The 18,071-nt window shown below is 45.9% G+C and overlaps 1 protein-coding gene across 26 annotated transcripts in view; it reads right to left on the reverse strand.

The window, feature by feature from the left end:
* NRXN1 (neurexin 1) overlaps nucleotides 1-18,071 on the reverse strand; it is a 730,807-nt gene that overhangs the window by 53,668 nt on the left and 659,068 nt on the right. Inside the window, exon 1 of one of the 26 annotated variants that reach the window (XM_027806848.2) lies at nucleotides 2,965-3,021. The exons of 24 other annotated variants lie outside the window; for them this stretch is intronic. In XM_027806848.2, coding sequence (XP_027662649.1) covers nucleotides 2,965-2,997 — 33 coding nt within the window. In that variant the 5' untranslated portion in view covers nucleotides 2,998-3,021. Of the gene's footprint in view, nucleotides 1-2,964; nucleotides 3,022-18,071 lie in introns of those variants that run through there. One more of the 26 variants, XM_027806849.2, reaches the window with a different exon arrangement.

Consider the following 18,071-nt stretch of genomic DNA (forward strand, 5'->3'; position numbering starts at 1 on the left):
CACCCCTCGTGTTGGTATTTTTCTTAAATCACCTACCTGGGACAGAACCACGTTCAGCAAAATGTGATTCTTATTTTGAATCATCAGTATTTTAGTCTTTCCTGCGCATCTCTGTTCCTTGGTACTCCACCTGGGTACCTTTTGTGATGGCAACAGAGGATGGCTGAACCTCCTCCACCTTCCCTACCTGCAGCAAAGCCACACTGACAACTCTTTAACTTTTTATGTCATCTCAAAGGCACAAGGTCAAAAAATTAATCCCCTCGCACTGTGACTGGGATTTCTTGCTAAATCAGCATTACTCCGAGACATAAAGCACAGCTGAGTTTTTAAACATTGTCCTTAGGCTGTTTGTCTCCTGTGAATTCCTGTTGAATATTGATCTTGGATTTAAAGGTCCAGCTGCCCACCTCATCAGGTCGCCCCAGTGTGTACAAACTTGACCGATTGATGGGTTATTTCAAAGGCGCAGATACCTCAAGGACTAAAAATAACCTCGACAACATCAACTTTTCTTTCCTTGCTTTATACCACAAGGCTTTAGATAAGAGTGTACCTTTACAGAAATACAGGCTTACCTTCAAGGTACAGTCACAAACCAGATTTGTGTAAGGATTTATTTTTCAGACACAGCTAAGGCAAATCTGCCTAGCCTTACTCATAATCAATCTTAAAATACCAGCGAGATCACTTGATATTAAACTCGAGACCAAACGTTGGCTTCTGAGATATTCGTAACGCCACTGACCTTGTATTAAGCAAATGGAATTCATTTTGTGGATGTTATGGGGATGCATCTCTCCACAGGTGAGCTACCATCTAGGCGGTTTAATGGATTTAATGGACAATTCCTCAGATGCCCTGGCAATTACTCCTGTGCTGACCTGGAAGGATCATTAATATTAGGGAGTTGAGACGCAATTCAATTTCCACTCTGGCTCAGCCCTCAGCCTCTTCCAAGTAGATGCTGTCAGCTGTGTCAAATTATATATGATGCCTGGGTGATGTGGAAGACTATTAGGAACAGAGCTGGGAACGGCAAACTGAATTCACAAAAGTTTTCAGCCTGAACTTGAACAGTGGCCTGAGACCAACAGGCCAGAACTATTTGGCATGGGAAAACTCTTTAACCACCCGAAATATTTTTTTTGGGGGGTAAAACACTATGGGAAGAGCAAACCCAGGTATGGATTAGCCCGGTGCAATGAGAGAAGAGCTGCTTTATAGAACTGCATATCGAGAGATTCAAACGCACATGGTTAAAAAAACCCCAACAACCAAGCCCTGGCTTGATGGCAGAACTCTGAGGAACCCCAGCTGGCAAACGCGAACAGGACTGTACAACACACCCAGCACACCAAAGGGACAGAGCTTGGATCCTCAGCCCCAAAACTGCAGTGGAACCCAGAAAAAAAAAAAAAAAAAAAAAAAAAAAAAGATAGCTTAGATCCAGGTCAGCAGGTAACCTTTTCACAGGCATGAGAAAAGCCCCCCCAAACCGCAGCTCCTCTCAACACCACAACCTGGAAACTGGGATCAATCTGGCCAACCGTCTTCCCCGCTTCATTATCCTCCGAGTCATTCGAAAGAAAACAACATAGTGGGGAAGCTTTTCCCCCTTTCCTTTCTGTCTGATGGGAGGAAAATCAGACATTTATGTACAGACAGAAGCTGCTGCTCCCTTGCTTTCGAAAAGCCCCTTTACCCCTTTGGGCAAACCTCGTCCTCACCTTAATCCTCGCTCACTATCGCGATACCCCGTCCCAGTCCCACCTGGCGCCAGCTCTGGTTTTGCCAGCAGAATCCCCAGGGCACACGCAGGCGCGACAGTGCCACGGCGTTTTAACTCTTCTTGGGGAGACTGGGGGAGCCAGAGCAGATCACACAGCTCCCCAAAGGGGCCGAGCGCTCCCGCACAGCCACACGCCTTGCTCCCCTCTGCAGGTAACGCCGGCACCTCTGGAACCCGAGCTCTTTTAAATTAGATGCCTTGGAGGTTTGTTATTAACGATTGAATAAATAAACAAACAAACAAATAAATAAATAAAGGAATGAACACCACCACCACCGCCCCCCCCTTTGCTCTCCAGTGTCAGAAACAAGCAGATAAACCGTCAACCTTTAAAAATTACACAAACACTTCCATTGGCATAAACATGCAGCGATTTTTCCCCTCCCCCGAAAGATTAGAACGGACTCATTTAAAAATGAAGCTACTTTGCATTATATATCACGACATATTAGTCCATCAGATACAGTCATTCATTGTATGCAATTTTTCTTATCAAAAACATGCATATAACTCACAGGAATTCCAGTTGTGCAAATGCTCACTGAAAAAAAAACCAAATCAAAACAAATACACACGTACATACACACACACATACACGCAGATCCTGAGCCCAAATGAAAAGCATGCATGGTCAGGGTTTAAGCATCATTTAAGCCAAAATAATTGCTAGATTATTCAAAAGAAAGCAGCCTGGCAAATATTTGAAGCAGTTTTTATTCATGCTTTTATTTGATCCTTCTCAATTTGCCTTCCCTTTATACTCGTTTGTAGCAACCATGCTAAAACCCATCTCTATTTTAGAAAAAAAAGCAAAAGAGAAAAAAACGAAGCATCCATGCTCTGGGTACCAAAGCGTTATTTTCTTGGAGCAGAACAACAACAACAAAAAATTTAAAAATACAATTTAAAAGCTTTTCTATATTTAAAACAGATATCGTGCAGAAATTTGCTCTTAATATTAATGACATGCAATCTCCAAGGAGACATATTCTAATTTAAAAAAAAAAAAAAAAGTCATTTTCAGTAATCGGTGCAAATGCCTTTTTTTTTTTTTTTTCCTTTCTCTCCTTTTCTTTCTCTTTCCTCCTCGCTGTCAGACTAATGGTATCTTAAACCCTGCATGCTGCAGTGCTTCGCCTGCGCTCTGCATCGGCAGTGAGAGAAGAAGCTACCTGAGAGTTTTCACAGTGCCATCTCATATCCATGTCTGCCTGGCTACCCTGCGTGCTTATAGCTTTTTTTTTTTTTTTTTTTTTTTTCCTCCCCTTAATTCTTAATGGAAATCCTAGGAAATTTTAGTCCATCCTCTGAAATCAATACTGGTGACAGGCGCGCTGCCTGCCGCCGCGGGAGCCGGGGATGATGAATTGCCTGCGCATCCGCCCGGCCTATCAGTGCCCGGCGCACGGGCGGCGGCGGCGGCGAGGCAAGCCAATGGCCGCGCCGGCCGCGCAGGGGGCGCGCAGCGGGGCGGACACTGCGCGGAGCCGCCGGCGGCAGCCGCGCTGCCGAGCCCAGCCGAGCGCGGCCGGGCGGAGCCGAGCGGAGCCGAGCGCGGCCGGGCGGAGCCGAGCGCAGCCGAGCGCGGCCGGGCGGAGCCGAGCGCAGCCGAGCGCGGCCGGGCCGGCCCCGCCCCGCCGGGCAGGGGGCAGCGGGCGGGAGCGCGCATTCCCCGCGCCGGCAGGGAAGGGGGGTGGGGGGGCGTGTGAGGGGTGCGTGTGTGGGGGGGTGGCGATGTGTGGAGGGTTTGTCTGTGGGGGCGGGGTGTGGGGGGTTAGGGGTGTGTGTGGAGGGGGTGGGTGGTGGGAGGTGGTGTGTGGAGGGGTGTGCGTGGAGCGGGTGGGGGGGTGAGGGCGGTGGAGGGTGTGTATGAGGGGGTGCGTGGAGGGGGGTGGAGGGTGTGTAGGTGGATGAGGGTGGGGGGTGGGTGGATGTGGATGGGTGGAGGGGGGTGTGGGTGGGAGGTGGGATGGGAGCTGTCCAGCTGGGCGAGCGCGGGGGGTGGGTGGCGGTGTGTGGAGGGGTGGGTGAGGATGGGTGGAGGGTATGTGTGGAGAGGGGGTGGGAGAGGGGGGGTGGGGGGTGTAGGTGGGTGAGGGGGGGGGGCCGGCGGTTCGTGGAGGGGGGGGGTGTGTGTGGCTTTTGTCATTGCGGTGGGGTGGCTCAGGCGGTGTGACATCAACATGTGACAGCAGCGTCATCAAGCGCTTTAACAGTAGAGGTCTGAAGAACAAACCACAGACACACTCCCCCCCCACCCCATCCCACCCCCGACCAAGCCCACCGAACCCCACAAAATGGAAGCATTCGCCTTCATTTCGGAGCCACCCCGTGTGTGACACCCACAGTGTGGCAGGGTGGCATCTGGGCTGCCCCCTGGACCCCCACCTGCCATACGCACCCGCCGTCGCCATGGCCATCACCACCCAGCACCCCGAGGTGCTGGGGCAACCCCAGCAAAGCAAGTGACCCGCGAGCACCGTTCAGTCCAAGTGCCGACGACCCCCAAAACCCAGCCGTGACGCCCAGCCCACTTTTGGAAACCATGCCTTTGAAAACAATACAGTCGTATTTTGATTTGTCCCACTGCAAATCTTTCCCCCCTTTTTTTCCCCATTTTTAACTTCACCATTTTAGCGAATCCAAACAGCTGCAGGAGTTAACAGTTGCCAGGTGCCAACCTTACTGTCCTGCAGGGCTTTGCCAACACTGCTTTCAGTAATGGACAGCCGTGCTAAGGCGAAGGACAAGCACGATATGAAAAAGTCGCGTGAAATTGCCTTTGCAGCTCCCCTAACGGCAGCTCGCAGCCGATAAGGTTGCCCTGACAGGCCTTACCCTCTTGCGTCCAGCTCAGCGGCACCAGTTTGCATCTTTCTGAAGGCGTTTGGAACGTGCAACACCATTCAACAAACCACTCCTCTGCAGGCGCGTGACGGCTAATGGCCAAAGCACATGGCAGTAAAACAAAGCTAAGGCTGCGGCTCCATATCCGTTATCACAGAAAACCAAACGGATCGGTAAGGTCCCGTCTGCAGGAAAAACATCTCCCTCCTCTAACCCCAGACCCACGTTCCACCCAAAGGTGCGTGGCTCAGTGTATTTGGTAGCCGTGCATAGCAGCGCCTTGATTTTTAATGTACAGTTATTAAATTTTAAGCCCATGTAATAGGTGTCTGCAGTTTTCCTTTCCCGATGAACTGAAGAAGAACCCAGCGCAATGGAAGCTCGGTGGCTCCTTACAGGACACGGGGGCCGCCTACATACACCCACGAGGCTGCAATTCAGTCGCAACAAAGCGGATGCTGAACACAACGCCGCACGGCTTGCTGGAAGCGGCGGGGCTGCCTGTCCAACATGGGTGCTGCGCGGCGCTCGCTGGAGAGAAGTTGTTGCAGCCCTCTCCAAACTAGCCAGCTGCAGCAAGGTCTTTTACCATCTCATACCAGCACACTCTTCATGCCAGTCCCTCTGCTGCCGCCTTCTCATCTCTCCCCACCCAGGGCATGCATTTTCTGCTTCTTCTTCAGCTGCTCCCCGCCCCCCCCCCCCCATCGGCTCTCAACCACTTCACAGAACCAGCCACAGCTGCACCTCATCTACATCGGCCAACCCACCGCCCCTGAAGCCAGCCCACAGCTGTACGTTATCAATGCTAATTAACCCAGCTTCATTCCTCTACAATAAGTCACTGCCCTGAGCCTCTTAGAGAGGCAGGAATGGACTCTTGGCCCTGAGGCTGGTGACCTTCAAGGCACTGTGCCAGTTCTACACTTTGTTTCCCAAGTTTGCTTTCTTCTAGTGTGGGCCAGCAAAATTCGAAGGTGCCCTGGAGATGGATGTTGTATTTTGATAGGTCCCCCCCAGCTGGACATCACTGAGCGTTTCCACCCAGAGCACCCTTGGCCCGCCGAGGAGCACCCTAGAAACCCCCAGACCCCACCACCCCACACCCTTCCCCGTGTGAAGATGGCAGAGGACACAGCCAGGCTGAACGATGGGGGCTGCTTGTGCGATGTTTTGCTGCAGGGGTGGCAGCAGTCAAACCTTCCAGCCTTTTCCGTCCCTCCCTTCCCAAGGACCAGGGCAGAGCACAGCCAGGGCAATGCTGACCCTTTGCAGCCCTGCTCCGACTGCCCTGGTGGCACCGGCGTCCCTGGCTCTGGGTTGCCTGAAAGCAAGTCCTGCCAGGGCTGTGTCTGCAGTGAAAGGAGTTCATCTAGGGGGCCAAACAAACATGGAACCCGCTGCTATATTCATTAAGAAAAAATATCTAAATGAGGATACTAAATACTGTTTCAAGTGGTCCTTTCACATCCAGTAAGTCCAGCTGTCATTAACCCCAGAATGCACCTTCCTGAAAGACAGGACTAAATTATCTGTGATATTTGGCTCGAGGCACTTTTTGGTAGTGTGATTCTACCGTAACACCGTTAACAGTAACGGACTGTCATATGTGCCATGTGCTGTTATTCTAACGTAGCAATAACAGCAATGGTATAAGGGAAGGGTGGCAGATCCCGACTCCTCCCAAACGCTAAGCAGCTGTCTGTGAGGATGGGATGCTCTTTGGGAAGCCTTGCCTTGAAGTGCTGGCAGAAATGCCGCAGAGTGCAGCTTGCCGTGAGCCACGCTAGGTCAGAAAGGCGTAACACACAGATTCTGGGAGCCCAGCGACACCCAGCTTGTAATGGAATTCCTTCTGTTGGAATACCCCTCCATCTAACCAAGTTCAGGGTGTTTTTCTTTGTTTTCCATGGAGATGCAGCTGTATGTGTGTCATGGGTGACACTACTACAGCGTGATACAGAGATACAAGACATTGTGGTTGGGACAGATTTTACCCAAAGGACGTGAAGACACTGTAAGCGTTATGGGCTTAGTAGGGCAAAGCAGTTAGAAATGCACCTGACTTTACACTCAGGGACTCGTGAGTTTACTTTAAGTAGATTCCCGAGTGCTTTGTTGAATCAAGTCCAAATATATATATAAAAAAATAATGCTAAATTCAAAAAAGCGATGAACTTGAATTCACTTGAGTACACGCTCTCAGGCTGTACATGAGTTTTCCTGAATATATATACTTCGCTAAATATATACAAAATACTGCTCAAACCCCTGCTTGTTGATGCAGCGAGGGACAGGAAATGAGTAGTATGGCATGAGTAGTACCGCATATATTACATAGCAAGGGACATTGTGGTAAGTATCACAAAAACAAATCTATATAGTTACTAAAATGCAGAACCAGCATTATGCAGCATTAAAATGCAGAACCTACACCAAAAAATGACATAAAATCCAATACACACAACGGAGAACAGAAGCCAAACCTGAGATCTGATTTAATTCTAAATATGCTACACATTTCATTAACTAGACAAGAACTGTACAGACATACCATCATTAAAATCCTTGCTACCGCACAGAACAGGCAGTTAAAATTATTGTAATTGATCTAGGAAAAAGATCTACCCAAGAGCAAGAAAGCCCCCCCTTTTTTTTATTTTTTTTTTCAGATACCATTTTATATAATAAAAAATTGCACCTACAATTCAGACAGAGGTGGAAGTCTTAAGTTCTTACACTTTAAAGCTAAGGGCGGGCACAAATTAAGCGGTTTGAGATGAGAATTAGATTTTTTAATACAGGATTAATCTCTGCACGAACAAATCACATACTTAAACTTTGTGTGACGAAACCCCCAAACCAAAGCCAGAAAGCACCGGACAGTCTGCAGGAGTTTATCAATACGCGCATCCATGTGCACACGTAGCTGCAGCCCTCGAGAGCTACCGTACAGGCTGAAGCACAGTAACCACCACTTGTAATGCTCTTAACAAACGTGAAAGTTATGTGAGTTTCAAATATAAACTTCTACGCGTCCTTGGGGATTAAACTGGCATTTTGGCTTGAGAGTAGCATCACTGTCACGCTCAACGGCCCCCGCTGACGCCCAGTCACCTCTATGGGAAACATTTAACAGCTTTGAGGTGCACGTGGATCTGCAGCCTACAGTGAGTTTTACCTTTGTAATTACCCATATGCAAATTCATTCCTGTCTGGAGAGGGCTGGCATTAAGGAGGTAGCCTTATGCTTTTTAGAGAACCGGGACAGAATTTGGGATGTCATCAATGTGACACCTTCTTTGCTTTGCCCCTGCAGACTTCTGCCAGGCTCCGCTCTGCTGAACTACCAAACTCTGGGAAATAAATGCCAGCGTCAACACTTTCTGTCATCTGTGTAACACTCGGTGCACTCTGTACCTGTGACAAAATTACCCCCTTCTGGCAGGAGGTCTGTAATCTCCTTCCTGGAGGTCTGAACTTTCCCATCACGCCGTCAGCCAAACGGCGCCCATCAGCCCGCCTGGCAGGTACCTCTGTTCCCGTGGATCGTAGGGAAACAAGTTCGACAGTGATGAAAACCTTTAAGAGAACTGCATTCCACTGCTTGAAAGGTCAAGATCCTCCCCCTTCTTTAAGCAAATGGAAGCAGAAAAACTGTCGTCAGAAAAAATTACCCTCTCAAGAAACCATAATTTAGATCAATCCTACCTATTTGGAACTAACAGCTGCCATCAGGCTCTAGTCCCAAAGCCCGTACTGCCAAGAAACAGATGAAATGTACTCGTTTTGCTGGGCACACATATATTTTCGTTCTCCGCTTCCGATTACCTCCTACTTATTTTCCCTACCTTTTTTTCCCCCTGGTCTTTCCAAATACTTCTACACCTGGTTAATCAACACATTCACAATAATACACAGGGAAAACTTGATGATATGCAGCTAGTATGCTAATTATATCGGGCACCTTTATTTTGTCTCAATTGTCTCCATAAATTACATTTCCTACCTTTGCAAATATCAACACTACCTGATTGCTCATACCTTTCTGGTTTAGTCATAAGTACTTGGTGCTTTATCTAGAGTGGAGGGGACAAATTACATGGGAAGAGACACAGAGAGAGACCGAGGAAGCGGGAAGAAGTCAGCTACTTGTATTGAAATCTTTTCAAGGATGATTAAAAGTAAACAACTGCAAACCTCAGCATTTTTGAAAAGGCAAAATTAAACACGGGTGGAAGGTTGTTTAAAGCTGAACACCTGTAGAAGAAAGAGGAACAAATTTTGTTCCTCAATGGATCCTATGGTCAAAAGGAGATACTGAAAAACAGCGTATGATACCCTTGGGGGGGGGATAAATAAATAAATATATAAACATAGATAATCAAAGACTGCATGAGACAAACAAGCTCAGAACAGCATTCTGAAATCTGGAGGTATTGTGCCCATGTTTTGCTAATAAAATAAATATAAAATAAAATAAATACAATAAAATGCTAAAAATAATCCAGAATGACAATATCTAATTATTCACAAAGAGCCATTTTGCCTCTCTAGCTACACAGACATACCAGGTGTGACACGCAGAAAGTACTCACCCTTGGTATCCTGTGCGGGCTGGGAGAAAGAGGTTTGACCCCCTTTTTTTTTTCAATCTGGAAAGTATTAGGGCTGCCTTAACTTGCACCTGGTTTTCACCACCTATAAACTCACAAAGACATCACCTGCCTTATTTCTGCCCCAGCTGCACCTCTGTGCAGGTCACAAGGTCCTAAATGAACCAGCCCCAGGTGCCGGCAGGGATTCCCGGGACCCTGCCTGCTTCTGGGGGGGGCAAAGGCAGTGCAGAGCAGCCACCGACCAAACCTCTGTCCTTTGCTATTTCCAACCCACCGCAGTGATTTTACAGGTGCTGTTCTGGTTTCTGTGGGTGTCAGCTGGAGCTCCAGGTTTATTGGGGAACCTGAATTATCTCCGAAGGCTCAGCAGGATAGGTGAGCCCAGGGAACAGGGTCAAGCTTGCCATGGCTGAGGCAAAAACACACTTCTAAATTGCGTAAAGGTTTTCTCCTCCTGCAAAGAGCAGCGGGACCCAAAGAAAAGGGGAGGAAGAGCTCCAGTGCCTGCAGCAGCACACCAGCAAGGTGTGTTTTCCAGAAGATACAACAAGAAGTTGCAATGGGGTGAAAGCAGAAGCCAGGAGCCGGGGGACAATGAGAAGAGCAAGCCCCACATATGCCTTTTGCTCTGTGCCCTTCGGCATGTCCGAGGTCACGTTTGCTTCCCCCCAGCTAAGACCAAGCAAAACAAATAAAGAAAAAAAGTCTTTGTGTTCTTTCCTCCTGGGTACAGCACGCGCGTCTGTGTGTGCACAAATAAATAAATAAATAAACCGGGAGCAACTGCAGATGGGGATATTCTGCAAACAATAAAGCTAGTTATACCATCGATACCTTTGTCAACATTCGATACTGTTTCAGCACAATTGTGTGTTTCAGAGACGATGACATTCACAGGGATTCTCTCATCAGCTCTGGCAGGGTCAGGAAAGACTTTACCCCCCGTGTCAGCCTCCTCTGTGGGTAACAGGGCCAACTGCCTGCACCAGCATCTTTACAGATGGTGAAACGCGTACCCTAAGACACAAACCTGTTGCACCAGAGAGCAGAAAGAAAGGCGAAGTCTCAACTTCCAGCATATTTTCCCCAGGCGTGGCTTTGCCCTGCTCCATCAGAGCTAGCTTTAGCAGCTGGGGAATTCTTGTTGCAATTTCAACATTTATAAAATGGTTTAGCAGAGCAGAGAACGTCATATACTGGCTTTGATTGATCTTGATCTTCGCATTTCTAAAACCTTGTTGTTCAGAGAAGATTGATATGAATATGTCATTTGTTCTACTTCAAAATCATACCTTTTCAGAGACACCCACATAACTTAGCAATAGATGTACAAATGCATTAATTTTTGACCTTGCTACATTTTGCAGAGTGGGAGTATAAGGAAAAAAAAAAAGAGAATGTGAAACCTTCCTTCTAAATTAAAGGTTTCATATCCTAATAAATAATTTCTTTGGCTGTTAGTAAACGCTTCCATTATCCCCTAATGCAGAGAAGCCCGCCGAGACTGGGTGGCTGGCTGCTGCTTGTTTAATCAGAAACCTGTTGTGACTGTCCCAGCAGGTAAACAGCAGAGCCTGGGCTGCCTCTTTCCGCTGCTCTGCGGAAAAACAAAGCAGCTGTTGACAACCTACCGAGGCTCCCACAAACGCGCGGACCCCGTAAAGCGGGGTGTCCCTCAGCGCAGTGATGCTAAGGGCTTCCTTGGGCCCCTGGCTTGGGTTGGGATGGGAAGGATAGCTGGGTAACAGATGCAAGCAGCGGCTGAAGGGAGCTGAGCCTCCCGTAAGCTGATGAGGATGGCAACACTGAGAGAGGAACCTTCAAATGAAGAGCTAATTAATGGGTACGGTTGTGTGCTGGTTATCAGGAGGGCTTTAATTACAGGCCTAGAGGAAGAGTGCAAAACTAATGAAGGAATTCACATTTAGCAGAGAGTATCTCGCTCTGACGTCAACCTCCGGGTGATGGGAGATGAGGAGACTGATGGGCTGACAGGGCTGCTGGCATCTACGAAGCACAGGGCTGCTCACCTGCCTCTCTGCCAGCAGCCCGGTTTAAAAGGGAAGGGGTTTTACCACAGAGGAGACTAGAAGGCAAGCAAGAAGAGCCATGCAAACGACACCACAGTCAGATCAACCCACAGGCAAAATTAAAAGCAATGGGAACCACTTCATTTCTGAATGAGAAACTTGTATTCTATAAAAGAGCATAACAGAACAGGAAACTGAGCTTGGTACTTGGGTAGCTCTAAGAAAATGAAAGAAAGAAAATTCCCCCACAAAAAAAGGAATTTGAATACTTCATGAAAATTATGTGATGTTCACACTGTACTTAAATTACTGTTTTGGCTCAGCCACTTTGCCATGGGCAAGAGCTATACAGAGTTGTTGTTGGGTAGTAGTTGTTTTTTGTTTGAAGTTCATAGAATTCAAAGAAAGACATTAGGGGAAAAAAAAAAAAACCCAAACCCCCAAAACCCTAAGACAGGCATGCAGAGCCCATACAAATTCATGGAAAGACTTTTGTGGATCATGGCAGAGGCATTAAAGGGCTGGGTGAGAAATCCTGGTCCTTCTGAAATCAACAGCAATTCTCCCAGGATTTAAATCTTTGTTTTTTTCCAGACATCCCAGAGTCTGTCCTCTGATTTCATACCTCTCTGGGAAGCAGAGTCACCTACAAGCACAAGTGAGAGGTCCTCCCAAGAGCAGCGTTACCATCACCTTGCCAGTCAGTGTTAAGGAAGGAGGAGAGGATGTCAGCACCAACTCTCCTCCTGGGCAAGGCTTCTGTGCTTGTAGATCTGCATCCTTAAAAATTTCACGCACATCTTTAAGATGAGTGCTGTTAGAGAAACTGGTTTGAAGGTGGAATACATACTATGCATTGTTCTTTATGGAAGACAGAGATAATCTGGCATATTGAATGAGTACAGAGGCATGTGGTGCAAGTAGAAAGGTTTACCTACCTACTGGTGTTCACCATTTTTCAAGCTAAAACTCTGACACACTATTTATATTCATTTCTATCGGTACATACCTAGTTAAAACACAAATTAGCCTTAACTTTCATTTCATTACAAGAAGACATGAAAAATCAAAAGCATATTGCTCATCATGATGTTATTCTTCCAGTGCGTACGCAGGGTATTTCAGGGGAAAAAAAAAAAAAAAAAAAAAAAGAGTTGTATTTTTTTGGCTGATTATCTGTCAAACAGGCTGCTTGTGCAGGTCACAGCTCTGTAAGCAGTCAAATAAGCTCATGATGATAAACTGGAAATTACAATATTCATGTACGAGGCCACATACAAGCATGTATACCCCTACATGTTGGAAACACCCTATTTGTTTTCTGCTTTGTTTACTATCAAATCTCCTTATTTCTCTTTCATGCTAAGAGACAAGTAATTAGAAGTCTACTAATCAATAGACCATTTTATTATCCAGTGCAGCTCTGAATAATCCTCATAATTTAACTAGCTTCTGAGTAGGCCAGCAGGGAATACGTGGAGGAAACAAAGAATTTGACAAATACCAAGGGCTAGTCAGTACAAGCAGCTTTCAAGAAAATAAAAAAGCTACCCAAGATTAGTTTTAAATAGCAGAATCAAAACAAGCGAAATGCAAATCTGCATCTTCTTCTTTCCTTTGCAGTAAAATTGATGGCTGCTTTGCCCAGCTAAGCCCCGGAGGTCAGGCGTGCTCTGACTGCTGGAGGTGGTACCTCCTCCTGCGCCAGGGAGAGCTCCTTGGCCACAGGAGGGGTTTTTTTGCTCAAAGAAGGGAAGGGAAGGAGTACGTTATCATCCCTCAGGGCTCCCTGACAGGTTAAGGTTTCTCTGCCGAAGCCTTGTAAAGAGAAGCTGCAGAAGAGCTGCGTGGAGCAGCAGCATCCTTGGGCAGCAGAGCCGGGTGCTCTCCAGGCTCCGTTAGGGCGCCCATCTTAATGCCACCGAAGACACCTAACTTTAACAAAGAAGCAGGAATATACCTTCTGTCACGATATTCATATATTCACAGATTACAAAAAGAGGCACTTCACCTACTCAGACCTCTCCCCCCGCCCCCTTAATTTTGTTTAAACAACATCACTGAAATTTATTTGGCCTCCGAGAAGTGTGTATTTATATAATTGAGAGCAACCAGGATAATTATTCTTTGTCTATCAAAAATGTCTTCTGTGCTTTAAAGAAGACTCCAGAATGAAAGTAGGACAATGCGGAGTAAAAACATTAACTAAATAGTCCTGAACGTATTTTCTATGCTCTTTCATTTCCTTGACAGCATAGCTGCACTATTTCCTCATTTATGGCTAATAAGCTAAGCATACCCTCGCTTGGTCTTGCTATAAAATTAAAACAATAAAAATAAATAAAACCAGCCTAACGTTAAATTTAAGCCTTTAGGTCCGTAAGAAATATTTACAACTCAAATCACACTCTGGTTTAAATCACAAACCTCAATATTTAATAAAACACTGCTGTAGTAAATGCATAAATAATCAAGACGTGACAGGATGGAAACAGACTTTAAAAAAAATATGCAGGGTACAGATGAAAACGCTTGTGTATATATAATAAAAAGTCAAGAGTCACTATGCTTATAATTGATATAAATTTCACATTCAATTTATTTTACCTTGAAGTCCACAACTGGTGATCCAATTTATTTCATTTTTTTAATTATAGCTATATGTTTAATTAGTGCAAAATATAAGCACAGTCTCAGCTCTGAGGAGCTCGGGGTCTAACAGGAACACACGACTGAGAGGTTTCTGGTGTCAGAAACCCAAAGCAAAGGCTTAAACACCCCTTCAAAGTCATGGTGCCACTGGGAACCAAAGTTCGGTTGGAAAAAATCTCTGGGTCCTGCTTACTGCCCTAACATTTATTTCTTTGTAAAATCTTCTTTAGCTGTTTTTTGCCAAATGCCATGTCAGGTCATTCTTGTTTGGATGCAGTTCCCAGTAGGACCATTCCCTCTGAGTGGGAGAGGTTGGACCAGAGATGTCCCCAAGCCCCTTCCAGCCAGGGTGCCCCTACAGGAAGGCAGAGCTGGATGGGACCTCCTGGTTCAATGGGCCCTTACCACCACCAGTACAGGACCTTTTTATCAACTGGTCACACCAGTTCCCTTTTGACTGTTGTTCCTACTAGAACACCACTCTCAAGACCCTCTTTTTATTCCCAACCTGAGTTTATCTGTTGTCATTTTATCCCAGTTTTCTCTCATGTTGCTTCAATCTTTTGGCATAAATAGTTCTCTCCCCTCCCTTATTAATTTATTCTCAATTCTAGTCAAGCTACATTATTCTAGAGGATGGAAATGTAAGCCAGATGACATCAGATGAGCAAGGACGGGAACTCGCAGCGGCTCTTAGGCTCTACGGTAACTCCCTTAACGCCGTGTTTTTTTGATCGGCACTGGGACAAAACCACACACATTTCCAGTGGATGCAGAGTACTGGTGTGCTGCAACTGCCATGAAAAGCTGGGGTGACTGGCTGGAGGAGCTCCCACTTTTTTTTTTTTTCCTCTCGTAGGACAAGATCCTCACCAGCTGGCTCGCCCTCGACACCGGCCAGCTGCACAATTGACTTTTCCACGGCCACAGTGCTCCACCTTACTCATCCTGTTGCCATTTAGCACATTGCATGCTTTTACTTTTCATTCTTTTCTAACTGACGAGCAATTAACTTGTAGCTGAATATCTTGTTATTCTTAAGTATGTGATTTTGCATTTGATACTAATGAATTCATCTCTCTGCTCCTACCCCAGTCCTCAGGGTCATTCCACGTGATACCCTCATTTTCTCCATATTGATGATGCCTCCTTTCTTTATCTCATGCCTAATCATCTCACCTCCATTTTTTGAGCCACTCCTGGGCTACCTTTTTACTGCTGTTCGTTAAAGTTAGGGAGTCTCAAGGAAGAAGCGAGACTTGCAATCGACCAGCTCATCAGCTGGGAGGAAGGTACTGGCTTTTCTATCCCTGGCAGGTTGCGTCTAAAGTCCTGGCTTCACCTTATGGCCAGCTACAGCCTTTATCCTGAATCAGATGGAAGAAGGTCTTATCTACTGATTTATAAAGACAACAAGAGCAACAAGAACAGAGTCAGGCACAATGATAACGAAAAGGAAGAGAGGAACAAGAGGCCAGAATAATCTGCAACAATACCACCCACACCACCAGAGGGATCGGGATAAATGTCACGGTCCCTGTAGAAAAAAGGAAATATTTTAAGCCGTACCTTTATTCTGACCCACAGTGGTACGTCCTGCTGACACATAAAATTGATCCTAATAGCAAAATACAGCCTCAGTAAAATGAACAACACTCTGTTTTTTCCGCAGCTGTAACAGAATAGTTGATAAATAGTGCAGAAGCCAAGACGAAATAGTGTGTATGACATCACATTCATACTTTATCAGACAGATTAAGCAAAGTTTTAAGGCCTGGTGTTCATTCTCTGCAGACTGGTGAATTCCATCTGTTAAAAATGAATTTCCAGTTGGCACACAGAAAATGACTGCACTGTTGTATAAGCATCTCCACTAAGCTTTGTCATTTATTTCTGTAATTAAAACCATTTTGAGAAAGACGTAGTCAGTTCAAGCAAATTACATGTTACAATAAAACAATTCTAATAACAATCCAGAAGTTATTAATGAATACTCAATTCTATATAGGAAAGTATTAACTGGAGTAGCTCCTGAACAGGATTATTGCTATTTTCAGGCTCTTAAATGTGTTTTCTGCACAGAATATGGCAGTTACATTTGCATAATAATCATAAATCCAATCCAGAAACGTAATTTTATTTTTCTGAATAACCAGTCTGTTAATTTATCAAGGGCTCTGAACATCTGAAATGGTGAAACAGAGGATAAGATAATGATATGTCTTTTTCATGGGATTTAGTAGCTAGAAACAAGCAGGGAATTGAAGGATGAAATTTTTAGAACAACTTCTATTTATTGTAAAAACACCATTTACAGTTTCTTAGAGCTGTCTGTGTAGTGTTTGTCAGCCTCCCTTCACCTCTCCAAACCCAAGAAAAGCAGCAAAGATATAATAAAAACCTCTTCTCATCCTGGTTAATTGTTTAGAAAACACAAAAATGTTGTCCCTCCCAGCGACTCTCCCGACAGCGCACACTGTAGCCAAGAGCCTACCAGCAAATCACGACATGCAGGTGATTTAAACATGCTCACACAAAGAAGCAGAAAAGCAACATCTGAGTAAGGAGTTTTGCTTTTGTAAGTGTAAATATTTGCAAATAATTTTCCTTTCTCTTCTTCCCTTCGTCAGAACCGTTTCCGCTTATTACCAACTGTCACTGCCCAGGCACCTTTAGAGGTAACTCAACCAGTTCAGGCGATGGACCTAGGAACACCAAGGTCCAAAAGGACCATGCAGCTCAGCCAAGAAGCTCTGGAGATATTCAGCAGGTTGCCTTATACAAGACCTGCAGTAATGTCACAGCATCCCGGCAGGGTGGGGGTGGGCAGTGTCCCCCGGAGCCCCCAGCCCAGCCCTGCTGCAGCAGCTCTCCCAGAGCGGGCTGCACAGAGCCGCCTCCAGGCGGGTTGGGATGGCTCCAGAGAAGGAGACCCCACAGCCCCTCGGGGCAGCCTGTCCCACGGCTCCGACACCCTCACGGCAGAGAAGTTCTTCCCCATCTTCAGAAGATGAGGTGATGGTGCAACCCACTTTGGTCAGAAAACTTCCCATAATTTCATCAAGCTCAACAATGAGGCAGTACTAAGGATCATGACCTCATACGTTTGTGGGAGTTTTAACCTTTCAAGCACAAGATTCCTATATCATATATCTTCTGACAAGGATAGGATGTGAAGATAAAGCCCATCATATGATAAAATGATGGTGCCCTTCCTGACGTTCAGAAATCTTTTGTTAGGAAAGGGCTATCTCTATAAATACACACTAGTCATTCGTTTATTACATGAAAACCTGTAACTTCTGCTGCAAAATAACGTTCTTCCAAAAGCACTGCACACGATACCCACAAATGAAATACCAAAGCTCGCTGACAGCTGGACCCTGGGAAAAGTGTGCTACAAGAGCCACTGCTCAGCAGTAAGCTCCTGTGGGGTACGATGAGCTGTTTCAGAAGGTACGTAGCTCGTAAATGCATGTGTGTGAAACGCCTCGAAGCTAAAGTCGCTCTTCTCACTTTTCCACCTTCTCCTCTGGTCTCCGAAGACATTCCTATCACCAGAGCCTTCAAAATAGGCTTATCTCAGCCTAAGAAGCAAGAGAAAGGTGGCTCTATAGTGGCACAGATGGCTACGTTCATGCACCTTTTCCTCTTACAAGTGGTGGCTTCTCATGGACACTTTTCCTGCTGAATCCCATGAAATAAACACCTCAGCTAATTATATTCTCAGTGCTGAAATCTGACATGTGTAACGCATTCTTTGCTGCAAAGGAGAAAGCACCGTTATCACAGGCCACTACTACATCTTACTTCATAAAGGAATCGCTATATTTTTATTTCATGGTAGCCCAGTGCTGCCACTGACTGAGCGGTGACTCAATAGTCTAATATTAGCCACCCCATCCCAAACGCAGGAGATGTCATTCCACCTGTGACATCAACACGAAATGGGACCTGATGTCTTTCCTTCCCTCGGAAGGGAAGCCTTGACGGTTTGGTTTGGTGGGTTTTTTGGGGTTTTTTTTGGGTTTTTTTTGTTTTTTTTTTTTTTAATAAAAAAACCCACCGCCTCCCCAAAAGAAAACCTCTAAGCGAATCTAGTTCTTTATGACAGGTGACTAAATCACAAGA

This window comes from Falco cherrug, chromosome 13 (genome assembly GCF_023634085.1).
Source record: "Falco cherrug isolate bFalChe1 chromosome 13, bFalChe1.pri, whole genome shotgun sequence".
Lineage (NCBI taxonomy): Eukaryota > Metazoa > Chordata > Aves > Falconiformes > Falconidae > Falco > Falco cherrug.